The sequence below is a fragment of the Pristis pectinata genome, chromosome 1, assembly GCF_009764475.1.
Source record: "Pristis pectinata isolate sPriPec2 chromosome 1, sPriPec2.1.pri, whole genome shotgun sequence".
Taxonomy (NCBI): domain Eukaryota; kingdom Metazoa; phylum Chordata; class Chondrichthyes; order Rhinopristiformes; family Pristidae; genus Pristis; species Pristis pectinata.
Window position 1 is genome coordinate 70,201,547 of NC_067405.1, and position 17,469 is coordinate 70,219,015.

The following is a 17,469-nucleotide window of genomic DNA, read 5'->3' on the forward strand; positions in this document are numbered from 1 at the left end:
GTCTGATTTCCCCCATATAAGTCTCACAGGACCCATCCCTGGTTGGACCATCTACACACTGCTTTAAGAAACCTTCCTGTTTGTACTTAACCCATCTAAGCCCTGGCACTAACGAAGTCCCAGTCAATATTGGGGGAAGTTAAAATCACCCACTACAATCAGCTAGTTGTTCTCACATCTTTCCATGAGCTGCCTGTTTATCCGTTCCTCTTTGTCCTGCTGGTTGTTGGGAGCTCTGCAGCATAACCCATAGTGGTGATTGCTCCTTTCTTATGCCTGAGTTCTACCCATATGGCCTGGCTGGATGAGCCCTCCAGGACGTCTTTAAGTGCACTTACCCTTTTATTAGCGGAATAAAGAAGATAGCTCTGGGGAAATCGCGCAGTTGTACTTTCACAAGGTGAGAGCAAAACAAAATCGCGTTAAAAGTTTCTGCCCGGCCAAGCTGCATTCGCACTCTCGCAAGCAGCCCGTATGGTTCGGAATATTCAACCATTGACGAGCTAACTCTGCATCCTGGAGACAAAAGAGACAGCCGATGCCGGAATCTGGAGCAACCCGCTGAAGGAACTCAGCAGGTCGAACAGTATCTTGGGGGGCTGGGCGGGGAGGAGACCTAATGGACGGTTTCTACCCGAAACGTCAACTATTCCTTTCCCTCCACGGATGCTGCTCGACCCACTGAGTTCCTTCAGCAGTTTTGATTTTGTTTACTAACCCTTTTATTTGAATTTGGAAGCCAGGTCATTCTAGCTTCGCTTAACCTTCTACTTGCAAGCTACTTGCTAAATTTTTTTCTGTAAGCACGCCAAGAACTCCCGTGGGAACCTCGTTTTTGGTTTTTGCAGCTCTTGCTCGTGAAAAATGAGCTGTCCGCAGATGGTTAAAAGCTGATGATGCAACGCAGCGAATCTCAAGATAAGAAGGCGCCCTGGCAGTTTATGGGGGCTTTATTTCGCTTGGCTGCAGCTTGTATCTAGTTTGATCTGAGTCGGAATCTCTCTCGAAAAGCTGCGCAGGCCACGGCCCTGTTTGGGAACTTTATTTGGTAAAATGGCCATTGCTTCTCGCGGTCTGCACATAGCGGGATGCCTGCTCTTTCTCGGCGTCTCTCTCTGGAGAGCAGCTGAGGGCGGAGATCTTTTAGTGGTACCCGTGGATGGAAGTCACTGGTTAAGCATGAAGGCGCTCATGGATGAACTTGGAAAAAGAGGTCACAGTGTGGTCGTGGTAGTGCCCGAAGTGAACATGAGAATGGGCCCGTCCCCGCACTACACCACCAAGATTTACCCCGTCCCGTACGGCAGGAGAGAACTAGAGAGCATGAAACCAGCGATTGTAACCAACACGTCCTTGTTCCAAAAAGTCGCGGGTATTTTTCGAAAAGCGGGTAGTCTTCGGGACTTCTTCCTGACCACCTGTGAGAGTCTGCTGAACAGCACGGAGCTGATGCGGGAGCTGGCCGAGAGAAAATTCGATGCTATGCTGACGGACCCCTTCGTCCCCTGCGGTGCGATCGTTGCCGAGTACCTCTCTCTCCCCACCGTCAATTTACTGCGAGGAATCCCTTGCGGCTTGGATTATTCAGCCACTCAGTGCCCCAGGCCACCCTCGTACGTGCCCAGATTTTTCACGGGGAACACCGATCGAATGAACTTTCTCCAAAGGACAAAAAACCTGCTGGTTAGTTTCTTGGAGCCGTGGATGTGCCATTTTCTATATTCACCGTTCGAAGAGTTGGCCACCAGGTTCCTCCAGAGAGATGTGAGTCTCGTCCAGCTGCTGGGCCAGTCTTCCATCTGGCTACTGCGATACGACTTCATCATGGAGTACCCGAGACCCCTGATGCCAAACATGGTCCTTGTTGGAGGCGTCAACTGCGAGGAGAGGAAACCCTTGCCCCAGGTGGGAGCAGTGCTTGTCAAATTGATGAAAAATTAGGTGGGGGGGGGGAGAGGGGAGGTTGTCCCCGAATTTCTTCCACTATTAATTACAGCAGAAACTAGGTACCGGGAAAGTACTTCAATTAATATTAAGGGACACTAGACACTAAACTGTATTAGAATCATAGAGTTGTACTTCGATTCACCATGTCTATGCCAACCTTTTTGCCCAACTACACAAATCCCATTTGTCCACAATTGGACCATATTCTTCATTGCCTTGCCTCTTTAAGTGTCTGTCCAAATATCTTAAATGCAGTGATTACATTTGATTCCATCACCACCTCTGGCAGCGAGTTCCAGATATTACTCACTCTCTGTGTTTAAAAAAAATGTTATAATGGACCTGTTGGAAACCATATATAATAACATCTTCCTTTGCGAGCATTGATGATCACTTTATGCCTGAAGATGCTAAAGCATCTGCCAAACTCCATGTCCCTGAAACTTTGTGAATACTATTCATGAACCAAATTTCCATTTTACCTGTTGCAGGAGTTGGAAGAATTTGTAACCAGTTCTGGAGAGCATGGGGTTGTGATCTTTACCCTTGGGTCAATGGTATCAGAAATTCCTCTTGTAATAGCCAATCGTATTGCAGATGCATTTGGGCAAATTCCTCAGAAGGTGAGTTTCAGTAACACTGAATAAAAATACTAGTTTATGAAAGTGATAAGCATTCAAGTCAATTCTAATCTTCTTTACAACCTCGCTAAACATCCTATTACACTACTAATGCTGTTACTAATTTATGACTAATTATTATTAATTAGTATTATTACTAATGCTCCTAATACCATAGAGTCAAGTCCCATGGAAAAGGCTTGGGTACCAAATCTGGACTTTCTCTGGCTGTGCAGGGTTGCCGCACTAATGAAAATGCTGTTGTGAAAATATTCTCACAGCATTAGTCCTGCCCTTTAAGAAAGATGCATGTTACCATGAGATTGTTTTTATTCATCTAAACCAAGGGAACTTGGAGCTGTTCAATCCCTCCTCTTAGAACAATCCTAAAAATCAGTCTGTTTAACTATTGCTGTAATCCCTCTAAAGCAAGCATATCTTATTTGTTTAGGTAAGGCAACCAAAACTACACAGTTCCTGAAGTATAATCTTAACAAGCTTCTATTATAATTGCAGTAAAAATTCTTTATATTTTTACATAAATTTCTTTGTCATAAATGCAAGCATCCCAATTTTTCTGATTGCTTGCTGTATCTGCATGTTAACTTCCTGTGATTCTTGTGCATTCATATTCTATAATACCAACATTTCCAAATCTCTTACCTTTAAAAAAAAATCCACTTTTTTATTTTTCTTTCCAAAGTGGTCACCTTCACATTTCTCCACATTATATTCCATCTGCCATGTTCTTGACTACTTCCCTAACTTGTTCTTCACAGTTTGAATTTTTCCCATCTAGCTTTGAAGCGACAAACTTGGATAATTTACACATGGTAGGGATCATAAATGCCAAATTCTGATCATGTCGTATTTGATTCTTAATGACCCTTTTATTCCCACTGTTTTTTCTGTTAACCAGTCCTTAAACCACATGTATATCGCACTCAAACCCATGAATCATTCTTTTGTGTAATATATGTGACCCCCATATTATGGCTGTTTGGGTAACGGAAGTTCGCCCTTGCAGAATTCACAAATCACTTCCCAAAAATTAGCGACATGGAATAAAATTCCCTCTCAGGGAATTCATGTGGGTAAAAGAAGTAAATAAATAAACATAAAATCTTTTTTTCAACTCGCGGTTCTTGACACATGCGTGGATGACGCAACTTCACATCACGGAAAATCATGACACAGACCGTTTTCTAGGAATGTAACCCCCAACCCTGTAATGCAGGGCTTGCCTGTACTCCTTATTGAATGTATTTGAGTACATTTGCAACCAATGGTTCTCCATAATTGAACCTGCTTGTTACAATCTCAGAAAAAAATTGTCAAATATAATTTCCAATTCTATGTTCATTCTGCCCTGTCATATTATGATTTTTCTAAATGTCATGTTACCACTATTAGATGCTTGGACTTTTCCTGCTGTGCTGTCAAGCGAAATGGCCTTTAGTCCTTCACTTCCTCCTCTGCATTGATCCAGTGTTACTCCAGTAACAAGAATGCTTGCTTGGTATGGCAAATTTGCCCACACAAAATAATTGACCTGGTGCTGAATGTTAGCTGCAGAGTTATCATTGCCTGCCTTAAGTCAGTGAATGTCAATATGTGTACTTCCCCACTGGATTAGCATCACTAGGCATTGAAGAAAGCTGTGGCTGGCCAAGAAGAAAGGAAACGGCAAACAGAAGATATGAGAAAAAGTCTGCATGGACATGTCATTGCAGAAAACTGAGCAGCTTCCTCATGGCAATACAGGCAGCCAGCACTGCTTCTAGAACATCCCCTGAGGAGATGTGGCAGGTGTAGCATTGGGATCTTGAGTGAGGTGAGCATAGGCACTATGACAGCTACTCCAGAGGACAAATGGACTCCCAGGAAGGGCCTAAGCTGTAGACAAGACTGCTACTCAAAAGCAGACACACAAATGGAGCTGTACTGTAGTATCTGAGGCTTGAACCTGTCGTTTGTGGCAGTCTAGACAACCCCTTTCGCTATGCCCACTCCTCGAGGAAGGGTTTGGGATCATACTGAGCTCCACTTGCAGGCTTTGCTTTGCACCTGACAATGGACAAATTTGGCACATTGGTGAGGCAACACCTGAAGAATATTTCCTCTCTTGAATATTGTGGTGGGATGAGGAGGAAGAGAGAGAAAAAGGTGAGGCTTGAGATAGAGAGAAGGAGAAGGAAGGATAATAAAGGAGAAAGAGACAGAAGAGTGAAAAGAGATAGAGAAGGAAAGGGCAGAGAGAAAAAATGTCAAGAAGAGAAACTGCAGAACAGGGAGAGAAAGGGTGAGGAAAGGCAGAAGTTGTGCTGAGGGAGTAAGAGAGGAGGAGTCAGGTCAGACAGAAAGATGAGGTGAGTAGAGAGAGAAAAAGAAAGGATGAAGGTGGAGAGAGGGAATGGGGAGGGCTTAGGAAGAAGGGAGGAAGCAGAGGGCAGGGTACAGGAAATGGGAGGGATGATGGATAAATGATCCCAAGTTCTGCAGGGCATGGAATGCAAATCAAATGCTAACATGATTCCTCTGAAAGCTGAGGTTTACTTTGATTTGCCATCCACTCTCAGAGCATGAAGAGGCTTAGAATGGCAGCAGGTCTGCATCTCAGCCAAGATTCGGATCTGACTCAGTGTCGGCACACATCCTCATCACCTTCCTGAGACTGATGTTGGTTCAATTCAGTCAGGTTGGAGGAGAGTAGGTGTGACAAACAGGAAACAGTCCTGGATCTGCATGACCTGGTTGCTTTCTCCTCGTCCTGTGCCACATTTCTCTCTTTCGGCTCCTTGCTAATCTCACAAATCTCCACTCTCCCGTTCTGCAGTTTCCTCTTCACCACTTTGCTCCTTGCAACACCACCTTACTGATGACGCAACTCTTCCTACCCCAATGTTGCCTTATGCAGCTTTCCGTTGATTTTTTAGTTTACTGACACTTCTCTAGTGTGCCCTGGGGCATTCTTGCAACATGCAAGGTATTATATAATAGGAAGTTGCTGATGTTCTTTAATGCCAGCTTTTTCCTCTACTTCCTCTCCAACATATCTGTTCACTTTCATTGCTCCCTTTTTAATTCAATTTTTCTCTTTTTTCTTTTCCTTTGTTGGTAACTCAGTGTTGCTTTGTTAAAGGTCCTGTGGAGATATACTGGAGAAGTCCCCACTACGCTGTCACCAAATACAAAACTAGTAAAGTGGTTACCACAGAATGATCTACTGGGTAAGATACTAATCCAATATTTATCTGGACTTAGCAAAACATCTTTCTAATGGGAAGTACTTGGTTAAATCATTTTGGTTAGCAAATGGGAACTTCAGGATGTCCCTGAGCGCTTTATGCCCAATTAAATAATACTGAAGAATATTCACTATTGTAACATAGGAAACTTAGACAGCAATGTCCCACAAACAACGATATTCTCATTTACTCCTAGTTTCTTATGAATTAGAAGGAGGCCATTCAGCCCATTGAGTGTATATGGGTTTTCAGAGCATTCCCGTTAGTCCCATTACCCACTTATTTCCCTTTAACCTATTCTCCCAAACGTACCCATCAACTCCCCCGATTCTTCTACCTCCCACCTTAGCTAGGGGGAATTTAAAGTTGCCAATTAACCACCAGCACACTTTGGGAATGTGGGAGGAAACCAAAGTGCCCGGGGGGGAGCCCACATGGTCACAGAGAAAACATGCAATCATCACACAAACAGCACTCAAGGTCAGGATTGAACTCACGTCCCTGGCACAAACTTCTGCCCTACTTTGCCCACCACAATACCACTGTGGTCATAGAGCAGTACAGCATGGATACAGGCCTTTTGGCCCAACCAGTCCCTGCCAACCATGGTGCCCCACCCAGCTAGTCCCAATTCCTGCGTTCGGCCCATATTCCCTTTAAGCCCCACCCCTCCATGTACCAATCCAAGTGCTTCTTAAATGATACTACTGTACCTGCCTCAATCGCTTCCTCTGGCAGCTCGTTCCATACACTCACCACCCTCTGTGTGAAAAAGTTGCCCCTCAGGTCCTTTTTAAATCTTTCCCTTCTCACTCTAAATCTATAACCCCTAGTTATAGACTTCCTGGGAAAGCGACTGTTACTGTCCACCTTATCTATACCTCTCATAATTTTATACATTTCTATAAGGTTGCCCCTCATTCTTCCATGTGCCAAGGAGTAAAGACCTAGCCTGGCCAACCTCTCCCTATAACTCAGGCCCTCTAGTCCTGGCAACATCCTTGTAAATCTTTTCTGCACTCTGTCCAGTTTAACCACGTCCTTCCTATAACAGGGTGACCAAAACTGTGCACAGTACTCCAAGTGTGTCGTCATCACCATCTTGTACAACTGCAACATAATGTCCCAACTCCTATACTCAGTGCCCTGACTGATGAAGGCCAGCATGCTAAACACCTTTTTCACCACCCTGTCTGCCTGTGATGCTGCTTTCAACGAACTATGCACTTGTACTCCTAGGTCCCTCTGTTCCATTACACTCCATAGTACCCAACCATTCATAGTATAAGTCCTACGCTGGTTTGACTTTCCAAAATGCATCACCTCACACTTACCTGTATTGAAATCCATTTGCCACTCCTCGGCTCACTTCCCTAACTGATCAAAATTCCCCTGTAATCTACGATAACCTTCTTCACGATCAATAACACCTCCTAATTTCAAGTCATTCACTAACTTGCTGATCAAACCTTGTGCACTTGTATCCAAATCATTTATATAAATAACGAATAACAAGGAATAACAACGAATAACAACACTGACCCCTGCAGCACATCACTCGCCACCAGCCTCCATTCTGAGAAACAACCTTCAACCACCAGCCTCTGCTTCCTACTTCCGAGCCAATTTTGAATCCACCTAACTAGCTCTCCCTGGACTCCAGGGGACCTAACCTTCCAGACCAGCCTACCACGCGGGACCTTGTCGAAGGCCTTGCTAAAGTTCAAATAGACAACATGCACTGCCCTGCCCTCATCTACCTTTTTGGTTACCTCTTCAAAAAAACTCTAAAAAATTCGTCAAGCACAACTTTCCACGCACAAACCCATGCTGACTCCTCCTCATCAGACTCTGTCTATCCAAATGCTGGTAGATCCTGTCCCTCAGGATTCCCTCCAGTAACTTCCCCACTACTGATGTCAGGCTGACTGACCTGTAATTCCCTGGCTTGTCCTTGCTACCCTTCTTAAACAAGGGAGCAACATTAGACTCCTTCCAATCTTCGGGAACTTCACCAGTGGCTAACAATGAAGCAATTATCTCTGCAAGGGCCTCCGCAATTTCTTCTCCAGCCTCCCACAAAAAATCCGAGCATGTACTCGGTCAGGCTTTAGGAATTTATCCACTTTAATGTGCTGCAGGGCTGCAAATGCATCCTCCTGGTAATACAGATTTCCTCCAAAGCATCTCCACTAGTTACCTTTATCTCTTGAGCACCTATGATTTTCTCCTCAGTAAGCACTGAGGAGAAATATTCGTTAAAAATCCCACCCATCTCATGCAGCTCGAGGCATAGGGAGCCCTGCTGATCTATAAGGGGACAGACTCTCTCCCTAGCCATCCTTTTACTCTTTACAAAGTCAATAAATAATACTAAACAAATAACTTGCTCATGGTGTTTTCCCTTGAAAAATAAACAATTGGAGGAGAACTCAAGGCAGCTCCCTAACCCCACATCAAAAATGTGCCCCAGGATGTCTTGCATGTCTGGGCAGTGTATCAAATTAGCACTTAATCTCATGTAGTCATAGAGAGATACAGCACAGAAACAAGCCCTTCAGTCCACTGAATCCGTGCTGACCATGAACCACCCACTTAGACTAATCCCATATTAATCCCAATTTGTTCTTCCCACATTCCCATCAGATTCTACCATTCACCTATACACTAGGGACAATTTATAGCAACCAATTAACCTACCATCCTGCACATCTTTGAGATGTGGGAGGAAACCGGAGTGCACAGTCATAGGGAGAATGTGCAACCCCACATAGACAGCTTCCCCATGGCTGGAATTGGGAGACAGAGGCAGGTGGGTGATAAGTGAAATCAGATAAGGGAAAAAAAGGAGAGGCAGGTGGAGCCAGGTGAGGGGAGGGGAGGGGAGGGTGAAGGCAGAGACAGAGGTTGATGTGGGGACACAAAGGCTACAGGTGCTAGAATCTGATAAGTAAGTAAGGTGATAATGGGAACCATTAGGGGAGAGATGAAGAGCAGACGGAACCAGATGTTGGAGGGGATCCAGTGGGTGAAATGTGTGGGTAGTAGGTGCATGGAACCAGGAGGGGAAGGGGGATGAAAATGGGTGATGGGGAGACCTGAGCTGGGAGAATGGGAAAGGGACCAAAAATGGAAGGACCAGAGGTGAATTGGAAGGAAAGGGTGAGGGGAATATAGGAGGTAAGAGCTACCTGAAATTGGAAACTTCAATGTTCACACCAATGTGTTGTAGACTACCCAGGCCGTATATGAGATGTGCTTCTAATTTGCGTTGGGTCTCACCCTGGCAGTGGGGAAGGCTGAGGACAGACAGGTGTGGGAATGGGAAGGGGAGTTGAAATGACATGCAACCAGGAGCTTGAGTTGACACTGCAGACAGAGTGCAGGTGCTCTGTGAACTGGTCGCCTAGTCTGCGCTTGGTCTTACTGATGTAGAGGTGGCCATATTGGGAGCACTGAATGCAGTAGACAACATTGGAGGAGGTGAAACTTTGACTCATCTGGAAAAGCTGTTTAGGTCCCTGGGTAGTGCTGATAGAAGAAGTGTAGGAACAAGTATTGCGCCTTCTGTGACTGCAGGGGAGAGTGCCAGGGGTCAGGGAGGGGTGGGTGGAGAGGAATGAGTGAACCAAAGAGTTATGGAGAGGGTGGTCCCTGTGGAAGGCGGAAAGGGATGGCGAGGGGAAGATGTGGCTAGTGGTGGGATCCCATTGCAGAATGCAGAAATGACAAAGGATGATGTGTTGGATGCTGTGGCTAGTTGGGTGAAAGGTGAGTACCAGAGAACTCTATCTCTGTTTTGTTTGGAGGGAGGTGGAGAGCAGAAGTACAGGAAATGTGCGAAGGCTTCATCAGCCACAGGGCAAGAGAAGTTGCATTTCCTGAACAAGGAAGATACTTCAGATGTCTTGGAGTAGAAAGCCTCATGTTGAGAGTCGATGCGGCGAACCCGGAGAAATTAGGAGAAAGGGATGGCATTCTTACAAGAAATGGAGTGGAAAGAGGTGTAGTACAGGTAGCTGTGGGAGTCACTGGGTTTATACCAAATGCCAGTGGATAGTTTATCTCCTGAGATGGAGACACAGAGATCAAGAAAAGAGAAAGAGGTGTTGAAAGTGGTCCAAGTGAACTTGAGAGTGGAAGTTAGCATTGGTGCAGGAGACAGCAGCAATGCAGTCATCAATGTAACAGAGAAAGAGTTGGGGAGTGGTACCAGAGAAGGTATGGAATAAGGACTGTTCCACATAGCCAATTAAAAGACAGGAGTAGCTGGGGCCCATGTGAGTACCCATGGCTACATGGGGAATGGGAATGACATCCATATGAGGCAGAACCTGGAAGCTGGTGATAGTATGAGGACCAAGGAGGGAGGCAGTGGGCAAGTGTTGCTGTAGCGAGTGCGCATGTACCGGGTGGCACTTTTGCATGTGTCCACCTTTATGTATGAGCGTATTACCCATGCAGCTGAGCCTGGTGTCCAATTGTCTTCGATGCCTTGCCAACAGTCCCAACAGCAACAGCCCTTAACACCGCTCTGCTGTCATAGCCCAGGAACTCAGACACTTTGATGACATCCTGCCCCAGCTGTGGAAGGGTCTACAGTTCCCACACTGGCCTCATTAACCAACTCAACACACAAAGTCAGAGTGGGAACAATACATCCTCAATTCCAGGGAATTGCCTAAGATCTAGACTATATAGCCTAGCTTTACTTTGGAATGACTAATGTCCAATTTGCTTCAAGGGATCGGGTAAGTTCCCCACTGCCTTGAATTAGCGAAGCTGTTGACTGAGGAAGCACAATTATTAGCTGACTGTATAAGATTTCTAACTTAGTTTAAACGTACTTGCTACTTTTCATAGCCCAGCCTCTTTCTGCAATAGATTTGATCAATTGTTGAAAATCGCTAGCAAAAAGGCAAGCTGCTGGAGGAGCTCAGTGGGTCAGGCCGCATCTATGGAGGGAAATGGACAGTCAACATTTCAGGTTGACACTCTTCACCTGAGAAATAGACGCCAGATGAAGGGTCTTGACCCAAAACGTCGACTGTCCATTTCCCTCCATAGACGCTGCCTGACCCACCGAGCTCCTCCAGCAGCTTGTCTTGTTGCTCCAGATTCCAACATCTGCAGTCTCTTGTGTTTCCAATGAAAGTTGTTGTGCAGCCAGGATTTAATGAGTCACATGAATGTTTGACTCTGTTTGCTTCACTTTTCTATGAACCAGGACATCCTAAAACACGAGCCTTCATCACCCACGGAGGGACCAATGGAATCTATGAGGCCATCTGCAATGGTGTACCATCTGTTATGCTACCACTATTTGGGGATCAAGGATATAATGTAGAACACATGGTAGATCATGGTGCTGGAATCAAACTGGATATAGAGCATATGAGCTCTCATGATCTAGTAAAAGCTTTGAACGCAGTTATCAACGATACCAGGTCAGTGAAATGAATTATTCCATTCTTAACTCTAGGAAAAGGGAATGATTTGTATTCATTTAGTGACTTTCATGACCTTGGGGCATACCAAGTTGCTTCCAATTGATGAAGTATTTTTAGAGATGTTGACATATAGGAAAAAGAACATCATATTAAGACAAAGCAAGTGTGCAGAAATGACAATGTGATAATGATTGGATAGTTTTCTTAGTGATGTTGCCTGAGGAGTATTGGCTCAGACATTGAGGAAAACCCACTCTTCAGGTAATGTCTTGGGACCCTTCATGTTGTTCAGAGGGGGCACCTTACCCAGAAAGTGATACCTTCCCCAGTACTGCAGTGGGTTGCCAGCCGAGGTTCTTGTCTTTGTAACTTTCACTTTGTGGCTTTATCACATGAATGCTTTCCACTGAGCCATAGTTCATGCGTGAAAAGGTCCCTGTAACAAGGAACTAACCGATTCAATTTTAAAACAAAATGTAAGTATAGAATCACACAGATTAATAAAAGCTGCTTTGAATTTACTGGAGACTGTTTAACTATAGTGGAGTAAATTGGGTATCTTCATGTGCAAACAGAGAGATTTTTCTGCAAGTTTCTTTATCCATTTCTTTGAAATAAAATGTGTAAGAAGCTAATCCAAAGTTTCATTCCATCCATTCTAAGTTTGAATAACTTTAGTGGTGAATCCTTAAATTTCAAAGAAGCACTGTGCTAATTCTCAATCAATATAAGGGTATCATTTTGTAGGTTCCTTCGTAGGTACCCAGTTATGAAATGTAATAATGCTCTATCTTAAGTATATTGTCTCTCAGTCTCTCTGTATTGGGGAAAGCCTATTGTCCCTTAGCCAGGGGGAAAGGGACTGCAGTTACTCAATCTATTATGCTATGTCCAAACAATGATCCATGAAGCATTATTTTACCATGCTACATTACAACAAGATCCCCCAGCAGGCCATGGTTCATTTTGAGATTAACTTCATTACTTGTTTGTCAAAGTGAGCTTTGTGGTTGCAGTCTGTTATATCTCTCCTGTGTTTCAAGTATATTCCCCTGTATGGCAACTTTATACCCATTACTTCAAGCCAATATTGATTGTCCTTCTCTACTGTAGGTACAAAGAAAACATGATGATGTTATCTGCAAGGCATAAGGATCGGTTATTTGAGCCGATGGAACTCTCTGTCCATTGGGTGGAATTTGTGATGAAGCACAAAGGGGCAGAACACTTACGTCCTGCAGCTCATGACCTTAACTGGATTCAGTACCACTGTCTAGATGTCATTGGTGTGCTGCTTGTCTCTATGGTGGCTTCCATATACATAATAGTTAAATGTTGCTCATTGTGTTGCAAGAGATATTTGTATGGAGACAGGAATTTGATGAAGAGAAAATCAGAGTGAAGTGGAGATTAATCATTTTCTAAGTATCTGAAGATTAGCTTGTCACTATCATTGGTTACAAGATAACTCAGTCCATGAGAAATAAAGCCTGCTTATTCCTCCTATTTCATGAATGATAGGAGTTGAAGGGTTGGGATGTGGGAATAGAGGGTGCATGGGGAAAGGAATTAGTAGGCTGGTGGTAGGAGTGGTGATTGAGGGAGTGTAATCGTTTCAGGCATCAGGATTCTCTTTGTTCTTGTTAGATTTTATATGTTAAAAAACTAATTTTTTAAATTTCTGTTTGACATAGCTACCATGGGAATGAGCGGAATGAACCAAAGCGTTTGAGATATTGTTTGTGATTGTTAATTTTTGACATTATATATTTCACAAGATAATGTATTAAAAGAACTTGGAAAGTAGGTAAGTAGTAATAGTAACAGGTTTACTGAGCAAGTTCAGCAAATTCTCATTTTAAAATCTGTTGCACTTGACTTTCATAAGATTTTGTTCTGCGTAGATTTCTTAACTGCACTTAGAAATAAATTACATTAGACACCATGGCTCTTTCTTTTAATGCCCCTATGAGATGTACTTTCAAAGGTATTATTATTACATTTTAATGAGTTTTGTAGATAAGTCACAAAAGAGTCATGATATTCTTGTTTACCTGACCCTCTCTTGTGCTACTGTGAAGATGAGACAATTGCATTGTGCTTGACTGAGGCTAAGTTTAAACTGAGGGCCAAAGTAATGGGAAATCTGTATGAAGAAATGATAGCCACACTGTCAAAAGAGAAAGCAAGAAACAGGGAGCCAAGGCATCCCAAAAATACCTATGGAAAGAAATGGCAATATAGAAATATGAAATAACTTAGAAGTAAACTGAATTTTAATGGAAAATGTCAGAAAATGGGTTTGTTATTTGATAAGTATACCTTATGTCTAAGTTTATGACGAGGTCATAAATTAAAAATGGTAGGTTAAATTGCTAAACAAACAAATGGGGTAGCACCTATAGTTTACCGGTTGAAAATCTGCAGTCTGGTGCAGTGAAAAATCATCTGTAAGTTGGGTCGCAGACAGAAGAGCTTTGGCAAACCTTTACAAAGGATAGAGAAAGGAAGAGTAGCCAGGATTGCACTGGGACAATTGAGGATGAGGTGATCAGCAGCAGGTGAGTTGATTCAGGATGGAAATCGGCCAAGTTTACCGACTTCTTGTCAATTTCAACATAAGTGTGGTTCCCACGAGTACAAAGGCTTTCCTCTAATCGCTCCATACGGATGATCATCTGCGGAAAGTCAATCAATGAGTACTACATGGACTGTTGGTAAAGGAGGCTACTGGCTAGCGCCAGCTCTTGGAGATTCAGCTCCCCGTGTCATGGCAAGGCTTCAGTTTCTCTGACAGGCAGTCAGGGCAGAGGTTGGCAATTTGGTGATCACCAAAGGACCTGAATCCATCCAACTTCTGACATGAAATTATAGTAACTTCAGGTGATTACAACAGGAACCGTCTCAACACAGGTTAAATGATCCAACCCATTATTTGTAACTAAAGGATTGTGATGCAGGTGTATGGTGAGGACAAACTCAGCTACAATATCCTCTGCCTCCCCACCACCTCACAATCTCCCATGGTCAGATAGTTTGGTAGTATTCACTGTTTGACTTGATGCAGGAGACAATCATCTGTACAAAGCAAGTGGAGGAAAGCCTTTGTACTCATGGGAATACATCCATGACCATTGACAAGAAGTTAGTAACTTCAGTCGACTCTAATTCTGAATCAACTCACCTGCTACTGAACACCTTGTCCTCATCTTCTGCACTCGATTGCCCTAGTGCACTCATAACTGCTCTTTCTTTTTCTATCCTTTGTAAAGGCTGTCCAAAGTTCTGTGACCTGTGGCTGAACTCACACCAACTGTTTGCCCATTACCCCTGGCTTACTGACAATCATATGTTTCCTTTTAAGTGAAGCCATAATTTTAAAGTTCACATGCTTGTTTCCAATCCCATGCACAGCCTCTCTCCTCTCTAGTTCTGTAATTTCCTCCTGTAACTCTCTGACATATGTGTGCTCCATAAATTCTGGCCTCTTGCTCCTGCCCAGGTTTAATCACTGTATCAATGGTGTAAATGTTTTTCCCTTTGGGCCATAAGCAAGAATTCCCTCCCTGACTTTCTCAGCCTTGTTACCCCCTTTTTTCTTCCCCTAATCTGCTTCTTAAAACCCTACCTTTGTGACTAAGCATTTTTTTATCCACCCTAAAATCATTCTCAAATTTTGTTTTTATGTTTTTTCGAAGTGCCTTGGGAGACTTTGCTAATTTAAGTTATTATATTCTAACTACTATAGAGTTCACCTATCACTGATCAACAATGACATTTACAATTCTTATTCTTGCTTTCAAACTTTTCCTTGGTCTTGCATCTTTTTTATCCTTGTAATTTTAGTGCCCTAGGTCCTTAAAGATACCTGTAATCACCCACTTCCAGCTCTTTGATTGTTGATAACTATTTTGCTTCACTCTGCTGCCATGCCCTCACTATCTGGGTGCTATCCTCTGGAATTTCCTTCCTGAACCTCTCTACCCCTCTCCATCTTTAAACCCAGCTATTAGTCTTGTCCTAATATTTCCTCACATGACTTGCTGCAACACAGTGGCCACTGCCTCACAGTGTCAAAGACCCAGATTCAATCCTGTCCTCACATTGATATGGAGTTTACACATTCTCCCTGTGACTGTGTGTGCTTCCTCCAAATGCTGTGGTTTCCTCCCACATCCCAAAGATGTGCAGGCTGATAGATTAATTGGCCACTGTAAATTGTCCCTAGTGTAGGGGTGAATCTGGGGGGAGTGGATGGGAACACGGGGAGAATAAAAATTGGGATTAATGTAGGATTAGTGAGAATGAATGGTTGATGGTCAGTGTGGATTTAGTCCAATAGGTTGAGATGGGCCGAAAGGCTGTTTCCACTGTATCTCTCTTCTTGGGAAGTAGTACTGCATTAAAGCCACTGTATTCTAGCAACTTACTGTTATACAAGACAGTTTTATGACTGCAGTTTTTCTATTCAATGATGATGCTCAGAAATATCTTGTCATTATTTGTGCAATTAAGTGATTTAAAACTTGTATTGTGGACATAACCAATATGGGAACTATACCTGCCATTATTACATTTGGCAGATGCTTGAATTCAGTGGGAATTAGAACTCAACCAGATGAGTTAGGCTTTTCTGTCAATGAGCTGATGAGCTTTTTTTTGTAAGACAGCATTCACCTTTCACGAGTGCATGCAGTGGAAAACTTGGTAAGTTCTTTTATCATACCTCTGTGGAAGGAGGCACGTGGTATTTGTGAATCAAAGCTACAGTTTAAATTGGAAAACTTTGCTGGACAAACTCGAGGGGAGAAAAAGGTCCTGGTTGTGAATGTGCCCGCAGTCCGATTCTCTTCCTATGAAACAAAGATTTTTCCAATGTCTTACAGCAGAGAAGATATTTGCAAAATGAAACAAAGTTATGTCATTGATATGTCTTTTTCCCAAAGAATTAGTTTGATTTTTAACATGAACAGGCAGGGAATTGAGGGATATAGACCACATGCAGGCAGATGTCCAGTTTAAATTGCAATCATGGTCAACACAGATATTGTGGGCCGAAGGGCCTATTCCTATGCTGTACTGTTCTACATTCTATATTAGAAACTTTCCACAGCTGTTGCAGAATACTTGTGAGCATTTGCTGTACAACACAAAACTGATGTAGGAGCTTGCTGTGATAAAAATTGATAACTGACTGACCCTGTATTTATTGCTGAGTTTTATTCCTACTACAAACTTGCTGTGATGAATTCCTTGCCATTTTGATATTTCATCACAGTGTCCAAATCCATTCTTATACATGATCAAGTTTTCCACAGGGAGCACCAAACTTTTGGAGGAAGGACCCTTTCGCCAAAAGACAAGAAAAACATCTTTGCCTCTTTTATCTTAACCAGTGTTGTGCTATTTCTGACATTCTAGCCTCCAAATTCCTTCACGAAAAGTTGACTCTAGTAGAATTGATAAATCTAGCCAGTTGATGTTTCTTTATGACAATTTTACAGGGTGGAAACAAGCAGCTGGGTAGTTACAATCAGCACTGTTATAAAAGATATTTTTATGCCTGTTTTTCTATCCAATAATGATACTTGGAAACATCTTGCTGTTAATTAGGCTTGCTATGTGGACAGAACTAATATGGGAATTCTACCTGCCATTATTTCATTTTGCAATGTACCTGCCTGTTGGATTTGATTGGACTCTAGATAAACACATGAGGGAAAATGGAAAGGAATATTATGCTAAAAGGATTAGATAGAAGCGGCCTGTGAGACACTTACACAACAGCCTAGACAAACTGGGTTAGATAGCCTGTTCCTATGTTGCATGCTTCTGAGTGTAACAGATTGCAAAGAAAGGTTCATTCCCAGTTGGCAGAACAATCTGTGCCTTAATACTTAAACAAATAAAGTATAAATCTGTGCAAACCACATTTCTGTTTTACATTAATTTTTGGCTATTCCACTGGATCAGTGACAAGCAGTATCAGTCAATATCAGTCACAAGAATCAACACTTACTGCACACGACAAATGTTCTGACAATATCAAAATAAGGAGTGCTAATTTTACTTTAAGATCTGGGATAAAAATAGGATAAAATGTGTGAGGGAGCAATGGATTTGCTAAGTATCTAAGGCTTTCACCTTATCACAGCATATTTACACGGTAAATATATAACATGGATTTTGAATTAAACCCATAAG

At 42.9% G+C, this 17,469-nt stretch overlaps 1 protein-coding gene across 1 annotated transcript; it reads left to right on the plus strand.

Moving 5' to 3' along the window:
- The first annotated feature begins 436 nt into the window (after positions 1–436).
- LOC127573223 (UDP-glucuronosyltransferase 1A1-like) lies at positions 437–17,180 on the plus strand. The gene is made up of 5 exons (XM_052021239.1): positions 437–1,905; positions 2,439–2,570; positions 5,710–5,797; positions 11,043–11,262; positions 12,379–17,180. Exons 1-5 carry the CDS (start codon positions 1,054–1,056, stop codon positions 12,665–12,667), a joined length of 1,581 nt encoding a protein of 526 aa, XP_051877199.1. The 5' UTR covers positions 437–1,053; the 3' UTR covers positions 12,668–17,180.
- The last annotated feature ends 289 nt before the right edge of the window (positions 17,181–17,469 follow it).

Excerpts from the sequence above, each read along its gene's own strand:
- LOC127573223 (XM_052021239.1), top strand. The coding sequence starts at position 1,054 with ATGGCCATTGCTTCTCGCGGTCTGCACATAGCGGGATGCCTGCTCTTT. Across the intron at positions 1,906-2,438 it reads AGAGGAAACCCTTGCCCCAG|GAGTTGGAAGAATTTGTAAC; the intron begins GTGGGAGCAGTG and ends TACCTGTTGCAG. Across the intron at positions 2,571-5,709 it reads TTGGGCAAATTCCTCAGAAG|GTCCTGTGGAGATATACTGG; the intron begins GTGAGTTTCAGT and ends GCTTTGTTAAAG.